The sequence below is a fragment of the Echinops telfairi genome, unplaced genomic scaffold (genome assembly GCF_000313985.2).
Source record: "Echinops telfairi isolate 266 unplaced genomic scaffold, ASM31398v2 ScPeMD7_7424;HRSCAF=8462, whole genome shotgun sequence".
Taxonomy (NCBI): domain Eukaryota; kingdom Metazoa; phylum Chordata; class Mammalia; order Afrosoricida; family Tenrecidae; genus Echinops; species Echinops telfairi.
The window spans coordinates 13042948-13059110 of NW_022111324.1; the positions used below are offsets into that span (position 1 = coordinate 13042948).

The 16163-nt window shown below is 36.8% G+C and overlaps 1 protein-coding gene across 7 annotated transcripts in view; it reads left to right on the plus strand.

The window, feature by feature from the left end:
- The window catches only part of SUCO (SUN domain containing ossification factor), a 93673-nt gene that overhangs the window by 67243 nt on the left and 10267 nt on the right, over nt 1-16163 (plus strand). For all 7 annotated transcript variants that reach the window (XM_045298008.1, XM_045298003.1, XM_045298005.1 and 4 more), the window contains 7 exons: nt 5364-5432; nt 6204-6285; nt 8684-9853; nt 10864-10951; nt 13714-13818; nt 14335-14489; nt 14973-15064. In XM_045298008.1, the coding sequence (XP_045153943.1) occupies nt 5364-5432; nt 6204-6285; nt 8684-9853; nt 10864-10951; nt 13714-13818; nt 14335-14489; nt 14973-15064 (1761 nt within the window). The remainder of the gene's footprint in view (nt 1-5363; nt 5433-6203; nt 6286-8683; nt 9854-10863; nt 10952-13713; nt 13819-14334; nt 14490-14972; nt 15065-16163) is intronic.

Consider the following 16163-nt stretch of genomic DNA (forward strand, 5'->3'; position numbering starts at 1 on the left):
CCATCAGTGGAGTTCTGGCCAATGAAGATTTGTGGTTAATAGATGGATATGGTTATTTCCTTATATAGTTAAATATATATAAAGGCTGTCTCTTTTTCATGGTAGCAATGAATGAACAAGACATTAACAGTAGTAGGATGAGTTTGTGTAAACTAAAGGAATGGTGACTAGCACACTAGTGGTTTAGTGTATTGCTGTTAGTCCAGTTTAGCATGTGGACACATTGGTAGTCCAGGTAAGGAAAGACCATTACCAACTGCCACTGCGTTTTCCTCTTAAGAGTCTATGTGGATATATTTTAATGTGCTTATTATTCTTGGCTATTCCTAAAGAATGTAAAATTTAAAAGGGGAGCAGCGATACTAGGAGGGTCAGGGGGGGTGGGGACAAGGGGGAACCGATCACAATGATCGATGTATGGCCCCTATCCCAGGGGGGCAGACAGAAGAAAAGTGAGTGAAATTAGACAGCAGTCAGTGTAAGACATGAAAACGAAAAAAGAAGAGTTTATAAATTATTAAGGAGGCATGGGGGAGGGGGGAAAACGAGCTGATGCCAGGAGCTCAAAAGAAAGAAAGTATTTTGAAAAAGATGATGACAACATAGGTACAGATGTGTTTGACAAAATGGATATATGTATGAATTGTGATAAGAGCTGTAAGAGCCCCCAATAAAATAAAATGAAACTTAAAAAAAATGTTAGTAAGATAGAAGACTTGTTGCCTATGTATCTCTGTTGGTTCTCTTAGTGAATTGAATTGCTTAAATCCTAATCCCAGTGTGAGCCTTCATTTTACGGCTTTCAAAGTGATTGGCCCGCAGTGCCTTCGCTACGCCACAGTACGTGGACTTAAGAGTCACAGCTCCTTATGTCTTTCCCTCCTTCGCATCCATTCAGGACTATGAACCTCAGAGGACGTTTGAAGGGTTGGGAAGAGAGTGTTAAAATTACCTAAAAGGAAAATTTGCATGACATTTATGTAGCATCTGGCTTCTTTATATGTCCACTTCTATTTATTATTGAGTAGCTGATTTTTAAGATTTTAGTTCCATCTTTTAAGTATGATTCCCAACTATTTACTTGATCATGGTATAAAAATGAGTGTCTTATTCACTGCTGTGCATTGTCATTTGGGGGAATTTTTTGAAAAACAAAAACAAAACTATGCCATTTTATCTATTAATATTGTCTGGATACTTACATTTGTATTAAACAATTCTGTAAGTTCAGTGATAGTCTTATTCTGCCACTGGAAAAGCTGAATAATGCTGAATTGGTTATTAGAAAGCATCTTTTTTTTTTTTTTTTTAGGTCAGAAAATTGCCCACGCTAATATAATCTCTAGCTTACAGAGGTGACTGAAAAAGGAGTAATGCCTTACCATAGTTTTAGAATTCTTATATTCCCAAACCTATTTGTCCTACCACCTCCTTTTCGGGGGGCGGGGGGTGAGGCAGATTTACTTAGTGTCTCCTGGCAACTGAGAAATTTTGTACTGTAACCCATAACCCTGGAAAAAGTGTAGGTACTTGCTTTTGCAGGCCCTTGGATCGATCCAGGCCACCCCACCCACACCCGTCCACAAAACAAAACAAAACACTGCTTTAGAGCAAGAAAAGCACTGCTGGTATTCTCGGTTTCCCGTTCCTGGCTCCTGTTGCTTACTACTGCTACAGCTCATGGTGGCCCTGCGACAACACATGGAAAGTTGCTGGGTTTGGTGCCATGTTTGCTGTCATCATATGCTTGAGCCCATTGTTGCAGCTACTTTGAGTGCCTTCCAACCCCACAAGTTCATCTTCCTGTATTGGTCAGTTTTGTATTGTGATCCATACAGCTTTTTTTACGTTACTTTTTGGAAGATCTCCAGAACTTTCTTCCTATTCTCTTTTTAGTTTAGAAGCTCTGCTGAAATCTGTCCTCCATGGCTGGCCCTGCTATTACTTAAAATACCAATGGCATAACTTCTAGTCCTACAAACTCACAGAGAGGGGGTGGAATTAACTCCTAGACAACTTAAAAAACGTAACTGTATTTCAATGGAGGTCATCTCTCATTCTCAGTGACTTGTCTAGCTGATATACTATTTTGATTATAATTAGACATAGAATAATCTTTATAGCCCACCTTTTAAATCTTGACCTTGAAGTATGCTCCTTGGTGTGCTGTGTCCTCCTTCCACCTCCCCCTGCCCTCCCCCCCCTTAAAAAAAACCTACCAGAAAATACAATTCATTTTTTTTAAAAGAATTTTTATAGTGAGAATTTTATAGGTGTCAAAAGTGAGACAAGTTGAGTCATTTGAGGCTGAACCTGAAAAATCTGGTTAGAAAATACCTTTTTCTTCAGAGGTTCAGAGTAAAACAAAGGCAGTAGGAGCTGAGTGGTCTCATAAGACTTTGCCACCATAAAGCTTGTAGACATGACCTACCACTGCAGCCTTCTGTAGCCAGGCTCCTTTTTAGTATTTTTCTAAAGATTCCGCGACTATTTTTGCCCTGGCTACCACCTCCAAGGTGATAGAGCATTTATAATAAATAAAAGAGTGGAATCAGGCTGAGGTGATCTCTTAGACTAGAATGTCAGGTTTAACTCTGATGACCACCCCTTGTTAAAACAGCTTGAGATTTGAACCTATGTAAATTTTTCTTAGCTTGCTTGCTTGCGTGCTTGATTTATTTATTTATTTATTAATTAGCAGGTTAGTTTTAATATTTCTTTAGTTTCCAAAGTAGAATTCCCTGGCTTTAGTTTATTAAACTGTTAGACACCTGGTTTTGCTGTTGAGGGTAGTATATGTCACCATATATTGTCAGAAAAGACTTCACACTGATGCTTTTTCTCAAGAGGAAAAAACACAGAAGGTTGTTTGCTGTATTTGTTAGCATTCTTTAAACCTCAAAAAATTTTTTTCTTAGATTAAGAAAGTAGAAATTTTGCTTTTGTTATTAAGTAACTCCTGGAATAATGATTATAGTTTATTGTGGTTGCTGTCATTATTAAAATTCAGGTTTAGGGTAGCACAAGTGGCTAAGTTCATGGCTGCTTAATGAAAAGTTAGAGCTTCAAGTCCACCCCTGCAACCAGGGCCTCTTTGACTAATCCCACTTTAGCATGTCAAAGAGCAAGCTTGACCTTAGATATAAAACAGCAAATACCAAGCTGTGTGTTTAATACTAATGTTGATTGCAAGCAGAGTCCCTACTTTGTAGCTTTCTAGGTAATGAAACAAAATTATGTGGAGATCAAAATGATGGCGCCAGCATAAAGGGTCTGCTCCCAGGAACACCCTCTGTGGGGAAGTTCTCAGAGGCCTGCTGTCAGTCGAAAGGACTTGACACCACACAGCAACTAACTGTAATCTTGAAAATGGTCTCAAAATCCCGAGTTCTTCTTCTACCCTCAAGCATGTATTTACACATATGTTAGAACTTGCCTTATTCCCATATATCTCTGTATGCTACTGTGTCCTCCCTCAGTCACTTCTGTTTTTCACATCTCCGGTTTCCATGGAAAGTGGAAAGCAATGACAATTCTTTGTATCTCTCTTAGGCCCCAACAGATCTTAATGTTATATATATTTTAGTATGAGAGAATGAATACTTGATACTGAAGGATTAATTTCAAAGACAGATTGGGAATGAAATTCCATGTGTAGTAATGGGTATCCTTTGTATTTATGTCACATTAATGAGAGGAAGCCACCTTGTTCCCAGCATCAGTTTTTGATGAATTCTGTTTGTGGTTCTCATGTACCTTCAGCTGCTTAAGTACTTTTGTACCACTTTGACTCATCACTTTCCTTAGAACAAGAGGCGGATTTAGCAAGTATGAAAATTACTCCATCTTTAACCTTTATAGCCTCGTAATTTAGACTTTCAATTAATCTGCCCCTTGCCTATCCTCACAGTTATTCACAAAAGAACATATGCTTTATAATCCAGGGAATGTTGCTATTTTAACCAATGATTTGTAAAAAGAATCATGTAAGAAATTGTTCTCTGTAGTATCGCTTTGGAATTTAACCATACTACAAATACATATAGAAGCCCTGGTACCATAGTTTGTACACTTTGGGCTGCTAACCACAAGGTCAGCAGTTTGAAACCACCAGCCCCTCCATGGGAGAAAACCAAGGCTTTCTACTCCTCTTAAATACTACAGTCTTGGCAGTGCACAGGGGCAGTTCTACCCTGTCCTAAGTTTCACTGTGAGAAAGCATTGACTTAATGGTAGTGAGTTGGGTTTTGTTTTTTTTTACTAGTAAGAATAAATGAGTCATGTTGGCACAGTGCTGGTTAAAGCAGCCCCCTACAAAAGATTATACTCACTAGCTGCTCTTTGGGAATAAAGTGTGGCAGACTTTCTGTAAATATCACAACCTCGGAAAGCCAGTAAGGCGGCGGTTCTCTCATGTTCTGCAGTGTCACTGAGTCAGAATCTGCTGGATGGCAGTGAGTTTTGTTTTGTTTTGACCAATGTCATAAGTTAGTAACTTTAATGCTTTTCTTGAGACATAATCTCCCCAGTTTTTACCTGTGATAATCACTGCTTAGGAAAAACTTTGTTTTCTTAAAGCGTTTTTGTGTTAGATCTCTCTCTTGTGGGAGAGAGATACCTTGGTCCTTCACTTCCTGTGAGAAAAATTCACACCGAAGCCTGGTGTGATCCAAGTGAGTTTTATGAAAGCTAGAAGCAGTTTCAGGTTTTACAGTAAATGGAGCACAAGCCAGACAAAGTCTGCGGCACCCACGGATCGCAACCTGGCCACGCTGCACTGTGTGGCAGCTGGGAGGGAGAGAGCGCCAGAGCAAACCTCTGGCGTTTCAGGCCATCCCCCTCCAGTTGGGAGTCGTGGTCGAAAGATACTGGTCACCCATTGCCCGAATCAAATTCACCTGTCCTAGTAGGACCAATCCAGGTGTAATGCCCACCTAGGTGTACCACCCCTTCCTGGCCAGGTGCTCGAACCCAACATTTTGTTTTTGTCTTAGAACCTTTAAAAAACAAAGCAGTCTTTCCTGTAAACTAAGAATTTAAGTCATACCATTTATTCCCTTCCTTAATTCAGACTATATGTTAAATTAGACTTGAATTTCTTAACATACTGAAGACTTTTAGTAAAAGATTTTACTTTACAAAAGTGTTTATTCAAATTTATGATGCCTTCTGAACATAAAAATTCAGTTTTACGCTTTACATTTTTTGGCTGAAATTTATTTGTATCCTGTGATGGATTAAGGTAATAATGTAACTTGTAAAAAACTGCAAAAAGACCATTAGAATTTTTTTTAAGATGACTTAATATTTATCTGAGGATATTTAGGTGGCTTTTATTTTTCCCTGATTGAATTTTGTTTTAGATGCCATTCTAAATATGGTGAATATTGCCGCTAATATTCTGGGAGCAAAAACAGAAGACCAGACAGAAGGTACCACGTCATTTTAAGGGTTTTTAGATTGTTGGTGATCCAGGGGTCTTTTTAGTTAGGGGGAAAGTCGATCAATCAATAACCAAGCAATTTGAGTTTTCATTTAAACATAAGGAACTTATCTGTCTTATTATTCATTATTTCTTTGAATTTCTAAGTTCCTTTTGTTGTGAAAAAGGATCTTAGTTATGTGAATGTGAAACTCGGGAATTTTTTGACTGTTTCCTGCTGAGGAAGAAAAATTCTCTTCCTTGTGTTTTGCACTGAGAGTTTGATGCCCTAATGATATTCCAGTACATTTTCCTTCCTTTTATGCACCATATGAGAAGGCCCCTTTTTTCCTTCAGAATTGCTAACAAGAATATTACTATCAAGAAAAGTGAGGCTTTCTTTCTTTTTTTTTGGTCATCTTTAAAAAGCTTATTGGTTCCAACTACAAACTTAAATTGATCCAATTATCTCCTTTCCTCTTTAAAGCCTTTCAGATGTCCAGAATACACATAAATAATAAAAAGTTACATGTAAAATTTATAGTCATATGACTTGTTTTCATTATCTGAGAAGTGGGGTATGCAGCCTTTGCAATTGTGAACTTAGCTAAACTTTTCCTCTCTACAATAATACCATTTTTATTTTAAAAGTAAAAGTCTACTCTAGCTTAAGGTGTTTTGTTGCTTTGTTCTCCCCTGCAAATCTAAATGCTTTAGTGAAATATTTTTATGGTATAGCTTTGTAAAATTGAATTCAACATTGGCATTTTTCTTAAAATAGGAAATAAAAGTATATCTGAGAATGCCACAGCACCACAAATGCCGGAATCAACTCCTGGTTCAGCTCCTGTCCCATCACCTGAGTAAGTTATATGATGTTAGAGATAGTCCTATGAAAATGGAGATCTCCTTCTGCTAGTACAGAAAATTGATCCTTGCAATTTGCATGTGAAGTGATTGTTTCTAGAATTGTAAGGCTGACATTCAATCATGAGGCCACTTCTGACATCTTTCAGTTGCTTCTGCCCATAAATTTGTGTGAGTGCTGGGAATAAACATCCTGTTTATTTGCCTCAGGGGGGGATAAAATAGAAGTTTAAATTTACGTTGTATTAAGTTGATCCCACTTTATTCCAGATCAAACATTTGTTGTTTTAACATTATGCATTACTTTTATTATTTACAAAACTAAGTTTTTCCTTATTGCATATAATTGACCTGATGGTGCAGACAAAGGATTAAGGCCATTTTTATGGCCTGTTATATTATTAAGATTATATTTAAAAGCATTTACTAATTACCTATGGTCTCACTAGAGAGCTGTTAAAGGTTCCCAAAGTACCTAGGGCCGTGGGTTGTTTTTTTTTAAATCATTTTATTAGGGCTCATACAACTCGTATCACAATCCATACATGCATCAATTGTGTAAAGCGCATTTGTACATTCATTGCCCATGGGCTGTGGTTTTTAAAGTACTATATATGTACTCATGCATAAGCCGAGTTTTTCAGCACATTTTTCTGTGGTAAAATTGGGTGCCTCGGCTGATATTCGGGTCGGCTTATACTCTAGTATATACGGGTATATGCTTGTCCCAGCAAACATTGTTCCACTGTTCAAATTGATCGATGTAGGTATTGTACCAGTTGCTCCTGGACCACTCTGGGTCAGGAGCAGATAAAATCTACCCATTTTTTTGTCTTTTTCTACCAGACATTAAGTTTTATGTTTGTTTTTTTTATTTCTGCTGCTACTTATCTATAATAGATAAGGTCATAATGATTTGGATAATTGGGTAAAGTTAGTATAGATTTTAGTTACCTATATTGCATTAGATACAGCTCCACTAGAACACTGAAAACCTTTTACTTCAGAAGAACCCTACTTCAATATCACATTTGAATATGAAACAATTCAAGGTAGAGTGTAATGAGATCTGTAATGGGTGTGCTTTGAACTGTAATTTCTAAGTATTTGGTAGTGACGGGTATGTATTCTCCTGCGTTAATCCCGAAAGTAGCTGAAGATATTTACTGGATTATTAAATTAAAAATATAGCATTATGTTACTTATTCCTAGAAAGTTAAAATCTATTGGTGACAGGTAATTTTGGTATTTTTAATTATGTGCCACTGTGACTGCTATTTCTCAACTTTGTAATTTGACTTATTCAATTAGGAAAATATTTCCAATGTTTCAAAATTAAATGGAACTAATTGCATTTTATGCACACACACCAATATCTGTTGAACATATTATCATATCATGTTATAAAACATACTAATGTTTAGTTTTTAATAGACATGTCCCTGGATTTATGTTTTTCTTTATGGTTCCACTCATCTTAAATTCTTTTGTATAATACTTGTGTGAAGAAAATAAATGGAAGTGAAGGAATCTACATACGGTGTCAAGTTAGAGTTGTTGTGAAATGGTAACTTAATTTTCTTTTCCTAGGTAGGAGATTTTTCCCCCTCAGCACAGCTGAGTAGGTGTATATGGTTCCCTACTTACCTTTTCTTCAGTCATTGCTCCTTTTTGCTGTCACAATTTGTCTTACAGATAAGAGAAATACCACATAGTATGTAAGATGATATTGTAATGGATATGCTTTAATAATCAAAATTATTTTAGTGAGGGGATTTTTTTTCTTTAAACCAGTGATCTTGCATATGTACGTTTATTTTATGACTATGCTACAAATACCAAAAATGCCTCTATTACTAATGTCTCTCTATGTTTGTTCTGTGGAATTCTAACATTACCCTCAGAAAATCATCTTTGAGAAATCTAGCTCATTTTTGGTTGTAGCAGATCTAGTCATAAAGTATATTCATAACTGTTAAAAATCTTGGGTTCTATCTCTGAGGCATAAAAGACCTTGGGCAACTCAATTTCTGATCTATAAGGAGTGAGAGACTTATAAAGATTTGGTGACTGGTTGGGAGGTGGCATAATATACATTCAATGATTGTAAGTCTTCACATATGTTAAAATAGTTCTTATGTAGAAATTAAAAGCAGGTCTGATTTGGCAAATATGATACCTCATCACTTGATAAATGGTCTTTCTACTATCTTTTTGTGGCATTGTATGTTTTGTTTTGTTTTTAATTGAGAGGGGGAGAAGTCATCCAAAAAAGCACCCAAGTTTCTTCTGTGCTTCCAGCCTGTTTTCTTACATATGACACATTTGTTTCCTTTAAACATAATTTTAACAGAGTTCTAGTTAAAGTGACTTGTAAATCATTCCTGCTTTTAGGTTTGTAACCAGTGATGTTCCTGGACATGAAACAGAGCCATCAACAGCGGACATACCAAAAGAGGAGAGTCCCATTGTACAGCTAGTTCAAGAGGAAGAGGAAGAGACAAGTCCATCTACAGTAACCCTCTTGGGCTCTGGTGAACAAGAAGATGAATCATTACCCTGGTTTGAGTCAGAGACACAAATATTTTGCAGTGAACTGACCACAATTTGTTGTATTTCGAGTTTTTCAGAATACATATATAAAAGGTGTTCAATGAGAGTTGCCCTTAATCGACAGCACAGCAGACCAGTTGTAAGAGAAGAAAAAGATGTTCTTTCACCTCAACCACCATTAATACCTCCTGTAGAATCAGTAGCTGATTCAGTATTGCAACCTCCAAGTGGAGAAATGGACAGTAAGAGTATGGAAAGGGAAGCAGAAACTGTTGCTCTAGGTGACTCAAGTAGCATGCACCAAAGTGATTTGGTTAATCACACTGTGGAAGCAATTGAACTTGAGCCAAGTCAGCCCCAAACTCTCTCTCAGTCTCCTCTCTTGGATATTACTCCAGAAATCGATACATTATCTAAAATAGAAGTAACTGAGTCTGTTAAACATGAAATGGGACATACACCATCACAAGCAATTCCCCAACAGAGTTCTTCTGTCGAGGTTGATAATGAAACAGAAAAGCCTGAGAGTTTCAGTTCCGCATCTGTGATCTATGAAGCAAGTAAAGTGAATGAGGTAACAGATAATATTGTACATGAAGACATAAGCTCCATGCAAATTATGATAAAGCTATCTGAAACAGTAGTGCCACCTATAAACACAGCCACTGTGCCAGACAGTGACAATGGGGAGGCCAAAACGACTATAGCTGACACACCAAAGCAAACTTTGACGCCCGTTGTGGATTCTTCTTCATTACCGGAAGTGAAAGAGGAAGACCAGTCTGCAGAAGATGCACTTTTGTCTATTCCTGGATCGAGTGGATTACAAAGGACAGCTACAGATTTTTACGCTGAGTTGCAGAATTCTACAGATCTTGTATATGCTAATGGAAATCTTGTACATGGATCAAACCAAAAGGAGTCAGTATTTATGAGACTTAATAATCGTATTAAAGCCTTAGAAGTTAACATGTCTCTCAGTGGCCGCTATCTGGAGGAGCTTAGCCAAAGGTAAGCTGTATTGTGAATGGGTGCATGGTGAGATAAGGTGTGTAGTATGGTCTGTGACTACAGATGCAGAGGATTTCATTATCTCCTGGTATGATAACACAATTTAGCCAGAGAGGTAGAAAGCTAGTTGGAGCCATGGTTTAAGGAATTGGATTTTTTTCCCCCCAGTATTTGGAGTAAAACCTTCCTATTCAGTTGCTTCAACACAATTAGTGGGCTGATAACAAGTCTGAATTACCTATACTCACTTTCTGTTGTCTTCTGTTGCTTAATTTTAGCCACAATTACAGTGATTTTTTTAGAGGTCTCATGGGAAAAATTTATTATTTTATAACTCCTAGTAAAACTAGACCAGATTTCATATAAGAGTTAGATAAGTGAAGACTAGATTGTACTGAGTCGGATGCTTAGGCACCATCTGCATTCAGATATTCCCTATAAACCCTAGCTTTTGTAATCCTGAGTGCCAGAGGCAGTGCTAGTGACAGTAAGTGTGTGGTTATGACCTCAGGCACAGTTCTCTAGTTTGTCAAACCTGTTTATTCTTTTCAACTCTCAGGTATTTTGTGCCCTTAGAACTTGCCATCAACAATGTGTAAGCACCTAGAAATCAAGTGTCTAGAGTTCCTGAACCGTCCCTCCCTTGTTCTATTCCTAAATGGAAAGATGTCATAGGGCAGTCTAAGATACCATTCATTCACATCACATACTGGTAAATTGTGTGTGTATGTGCGTATGCATGCACACTTAGCTACTGTACACCTGTTCTTTTCTCTTGGCTCCAAGGGAATCACAGAAAGCACAAAATCTTAGAAAGTAGTAAGATGCATAGAATTGATACCTCAAGGACTCTTTTATTGTGCCTTTGCAAGTTTTCTTGCATCCCACAGGCCTCAGGAAGAGTCATTTTAAGAAAATAGACTTATGCTATATATCACAACTGAAAGTGTTTCCAGAACTAAGTGAAAAAATAATAAACTAAAGATAATTTAAGTGAATATACTCCACAGATACCGAAAACAAATGGAAGAAATGCAAAAGGCTTTCAACAAAACAATTGTGAAACTTCAGAATACGTCAAGAATAGCCGAGGAGCAGGTTGGTTATCTTCATGGCTTCTCTTATTTTTTTGTGTAAGTGTTCGTTGAATTTTATAGGACCTAACTGGTAAGAAGGGCAAATAATTGTTGTTGTTATTTTCTTTGATACCTGATGTATAAGCCTGTTTTACGATGTCATATTGGAAATTTGGTATTAGAGTTGAATTCTCCTCTAGAGATGATTTTCTTAAAAATTATTCATTGATTTTGGTTGTTATAGACATGTATTATAAAGAGCCTGTGCTAGGTGCTAAGGATACAAAATACTAGGGATATGCGCTTTTTTTTTATCCTCAAATTCATCATAGCAAGATGAAGGACAGCTGAACAGATATTTACAATAAAATGTGACGGTATTATTATGTAGCACAGTCGAGGTTCTGTGGACGTTACACCAAGAGGAATGACTGATTCTGACTTCTGTAGAAACCTTCTCGCCTGGACTATCCACTGTGATCAGACTCCTGACATATCTTTGTTCAGGACTCCATTTGCTTCAGAGTACCCAAGGGCTTAAAATAATGGGCTAATTTTTAATTGGCGAAATCCCAAGGCCAGTGTGTCAGCTATATAAGATTTTCTGTAAGGTTTATCTAGCCCATTGCCTTCAGATTGATTCAGGCTCTTTGTAGAACTGCCCTGTAGGGTTCCCACAGGTATAAAACCGTGAAGAACAGACTGCCACATCTGTCTCACCTGGAACTGCTGTTGAGTTTGAACTGCCAACCCTTTGAATAGCAGCCAAGAATCTAACCACTCTGCCACTAGGACTCCAACAGCAGTGTTGCCATTTTATTTCCTTTCCTGGCCCCTTTTCATCTCTACAAGAATGAATAAGACTAGTACATTGCTCGTTCCTGTCTCATAGATTTTAAGGGAATGACTTAAGCATTGGACCTTAAAGCTCAGCATTTATTAATGAATTGTTGTGGTGTGTTACCGGGATAAAGACATTTCACACTGAGTTTTTCTAGAAGGTGGTAGATGAGGAGGCCTAAGGTTGCAGAGTTAATTTGCATCTCAACTCTCAGTTCATGTAATTATGCTATACCAAGTTCCCCACTTCTCTCCCTCACTTATGACCTTTGTCTTCTTCATGTGTACATTTTTGTATCATTTTATATGGCACTTTTGTTTACATTTTTAATAGTTAACATTTTATTTTAAAATAGTCTTAGATTAGAAAATTGAATAAGACAAGACAAATAATTTGCCTATTTATTTTACCAAAGTTCCCTAATGCTAGCACTTTATGTAACAATATAGTTATTAAATTCTTTTCAATAATAATAAAACAATACTATGAGCCCCAAGATCCAATGCAAGAATCATACACTGCGTTTACCTGTCATGTATCCTTTTAATAGAGAACAGCGCCTCAGTTTGTCTTTGCCCTTCAGGACTTGGACAGTTATTGGGCTTGTCTCTTGTTTCCTTGTAATGACATTCCTGTTATGCGTGTTGGCAAGAGGAGCACAGCAGTGATGTCTGATCCTTCTCAGGCATTGTACCAGGAGGCCTAGGGTGCCCTTTTGTACAGTTCCTGGTGCTGAAACTCTGATCACTTGATTCAGGTGATATCTATGAGGATGTCTACAGTGTTATAAAGTTAGGTTTTTCCCATGTCACAAGAAAATTCTCACTAATTTAGTATCTGTTGATGATTCTTTCCTGAAAAGTAATTACTGTGGTATTTGCCACAGGGTGGTTTTTTTTGTTTCCTCATTCCTTCTACATTTATTAATTATATTTCTGTAAGAAACAATGTATCTTCTTCTCTACTTACGTATTATTCAATTATATATATCAGTGTGGACTCCTGGATTTGAGGTTTTTAAATCTTATTATTTTTGTTGCATAGACTAACCTAGCCTTGGTCATTGGGAAACCCTTCAAGCTGACTCCCTGTCCTTTGGCATGTCCCCATCATTTTTTGAGCATTGGTTACTTTCTGTTTAGTTTGCCTAATTGCTTTGCTGAAATTTCTTGAACAATATTAGGAGCAGGCATCTTTTCTCTTAATGCTTATCTTAAGGGGAAAGAACCTCAGTTTTTCTCTATTGAGTATTGTGAGCTATGCTCTTCTTAAATGCCTTTTAGAAATATACCTTTAATTAATGTATTTTCATTGGTGATAGTCTAGGATTTATTAGACAACCAATTGTAGACTTTTGAGTAACACACTGAGTTCCGTTATAGTAGGCTATCAAATGGAATCTTTAATACTTTCAATACAAGTTCCCTCCCTTATTTTTTTGGATAAAATTAAATCAATTCAAGTTCTTGTCTTGTATCCTCACCCGTCTTACATGGGGTGAGGATACTAGTTTATATTTAGAAACATTCTGCTGAAAAATATCAATATGTCTGTGTGCAGACAGTTTTGCTTTACAAAAAACTATTTGCTAAAGTGACCGGAAACTGCCTTATTTTTGGTGGTTATATCCTGGCTTATACAGAGGGAACTCAGATCAATTTCAATGTTAACTTCAACTGTGTAATATTTTATATGCTTACAAGTGAATAGCATAAATTGAGGTTTGTGTGAACCCAGTTCCCGATTTTTCAAGTGGTCCTTTCTTGTCAAAGTTTAAGGTATTTTTACCTTTAAATATCATTAAGAATTCCCTGTTAGTAAATTTCTTTTAGAAATTTCCATGGCAGCATATTTTTTCCCCCAGATTATTTTACTAGGCTTTTTGTTGTAGTGGTAATATACACTTAAAACAGCGAAAAATAACACTTACTCCTTTCTGATAGGACCAGCGGCAAACTGAAGCCATCCAGTTGCTACAGGCACAACTGACCAACATGACACAGCTTGTTTCAAATTTATCAACCACTGTTACAGAATTGAAACGAGAGGTAATTGTCATTGTGAGTTGTTGTAAGACACACAGCAAGGATAGAAGTGTCAGAAGAGCAGCCTTTTAAAGAACGTGGTATCTGTGAACTCCAACCAAACAAAATTGCTCATTATAGAGAACTTCTTAACATATAACTCTAGCACATTTAAGTTTTGGAGCTATATAATTCATCATAGTGTTTTTGGCATTTATAAATTAAGCCTTACCAAAATACAGGTGTATTGATATAAAGCTATTCTGGCAGATCTTTTGCAAATTATGGAGAATAGCAATACATTTAGTTCAAGAAGGCCTCCCACTAAATTGTTTCAGCAAAACAAAGAATTTTATTGATTTAACAAATATTTACTGAGCAGCCAGTGTATGTGAGGCATTGATTATGATGATGTCCCAGGTGGGGCTCTTCACAGGGTTTACTTCTGGAGAGAGTTGGAGGTGCTTGTCCTTTGTGTTTTCAGAATCCACTCTATTTTGTCCTAGTGTGATTTACTATTAACCCTATTCTCAATTCCAGGTTTCAGATCGGCAAAGCTATCTTGTCATATCTTTGGTTCTCTGTGTTATCTTGGGACTGATGCTTTGTATGCAGCGCTGTCGAAATGCTTCTCAATTTGATGGAGATTACATTTCTAGATTTCCTAAAAGTAATCAGTATCCAAGCCCTAAAAGGTAACCCAGCATTGTATTTCACAATTCTTTTCTTTCTCTTTTTAACTATGCTTTGTTAAATCTTTGAGAAGTCTTGAGCAAAAAAAAGGATTCTGCAGTAATTCCTTTCCCCATATTACCTTGACACTAGAATTAAAAATATATATATATTTAAAATGTCCTTGAGGCTAGTGAGTTAGTCCTATCTGGGTGGTCCTGTGAGAACACTGATAATAACAGTAAGTGCATGGAAACCCTTGAAATGTTTAGGTTCAGAAAGACACTTAAGTGTGGAATGCAAAGAAGGTGAATAGGTATTTTAATAGTACTGTTTAGAAAATGACCCTGAAAGGCTTTCTTCATATAAGCTCTAGCTAGTTGTTAGCAACCAGATTAGGCCTATATGGTTTGTACCGTTTTCTTCATCTATCATGAACTGCATACAGAGTGAATTATATGTAGTTTACTCATCGGCTCCAATGTGGACTTTCCTTGATGTTTTAGGTGTTTTTCTTCCTATGATGATTTGAATTTGAAAAGAAGAACTTCATTCCCACTCATCAGATCCAAGTCTCTACAGTTAACTGGCAAAGAAGGTAGATGTTAGCAATATGTACTTTACTTACACGTGAATTTAGCTTTTGTTTGTTGTAAGTGTAATTTCAGTATTGAGTCTAAGCCCATCTGCTACCAAATGATGGATATAAGCAACATTTCTGTGTGTGCTGTTTCAAAGCCACTTTATCACTTTCACATTTTATATCCTGTCTTTGTTCCTAAAAGCCCAGGGGTGGGGAGGGGGTTTAGTTTATGTAATGAACCATTAGTAGTTATCTTTGCAGATGCTCCTGTTTAGAAGTATTTCTTTTTAGAAAGGGATGTTTGAGAAAGTTCAACAGATATGGAAAACCTGAGTGTGCTCCCATAGCTCCTGTGCTTATCTGCCTCCTCTTCCTATGAAGGTAGGACTCTTTGTGTCTCAGTTCAGGGCTCTGAGGCACTTTCTGAACAAAAATCTCACCCATCTCTATTTTTGTAGCTTTTAAGCCTAATGGTTTTCCATCAACTAACACTAATAATTATTTTTATTTAAATTGAAGTTAATGGATGTGTGTTGAATGACTTTTCCTATTTCAGTACCTTTGTAATTAGTGCTTGTTAAAAAAACTTGAAAAAAATTTTATAGCAATATTAAAATACTCAAGTTAGTTATCTATTTCAATTAGAAGTGCTTTCATAGCAATCATTGGCCTTTTGCCCCTTTCAAGTAACTGAGCAGCATGTTTCTTTCTGTGAGATTGTTCAAGTAGTCCTTCCTGAGCTTAACTGGTTTACTATGACCTTAGTCTCCCAGACCTAACACGTTACATGTGTTTGCTTAAGGCTAGTAAAGCTATTTTTCCTTGCTGCATGCTTTCTTTCCATTGTTAATCCTTTTGGCAAACGAAATTATACCAGGCCATATGTAAAATTCAACGAATTTTCACACAGTGAGCAAACTTGTGTAATAATACCCAGAATAAGAATCCTAACATTATCCAGCATCCCCAAACTTCCATGTGTTCTCTTAAGGTACTACCTCTCTCCTTCCACAGTAGCCACTACAGTGAACCCTCATTTATCGTGGTTAATCGGTTCTAGACCCTACCGTGATAAATGAAATTCCGCGAAGTAGGATTCCTTATTTGTAAATCA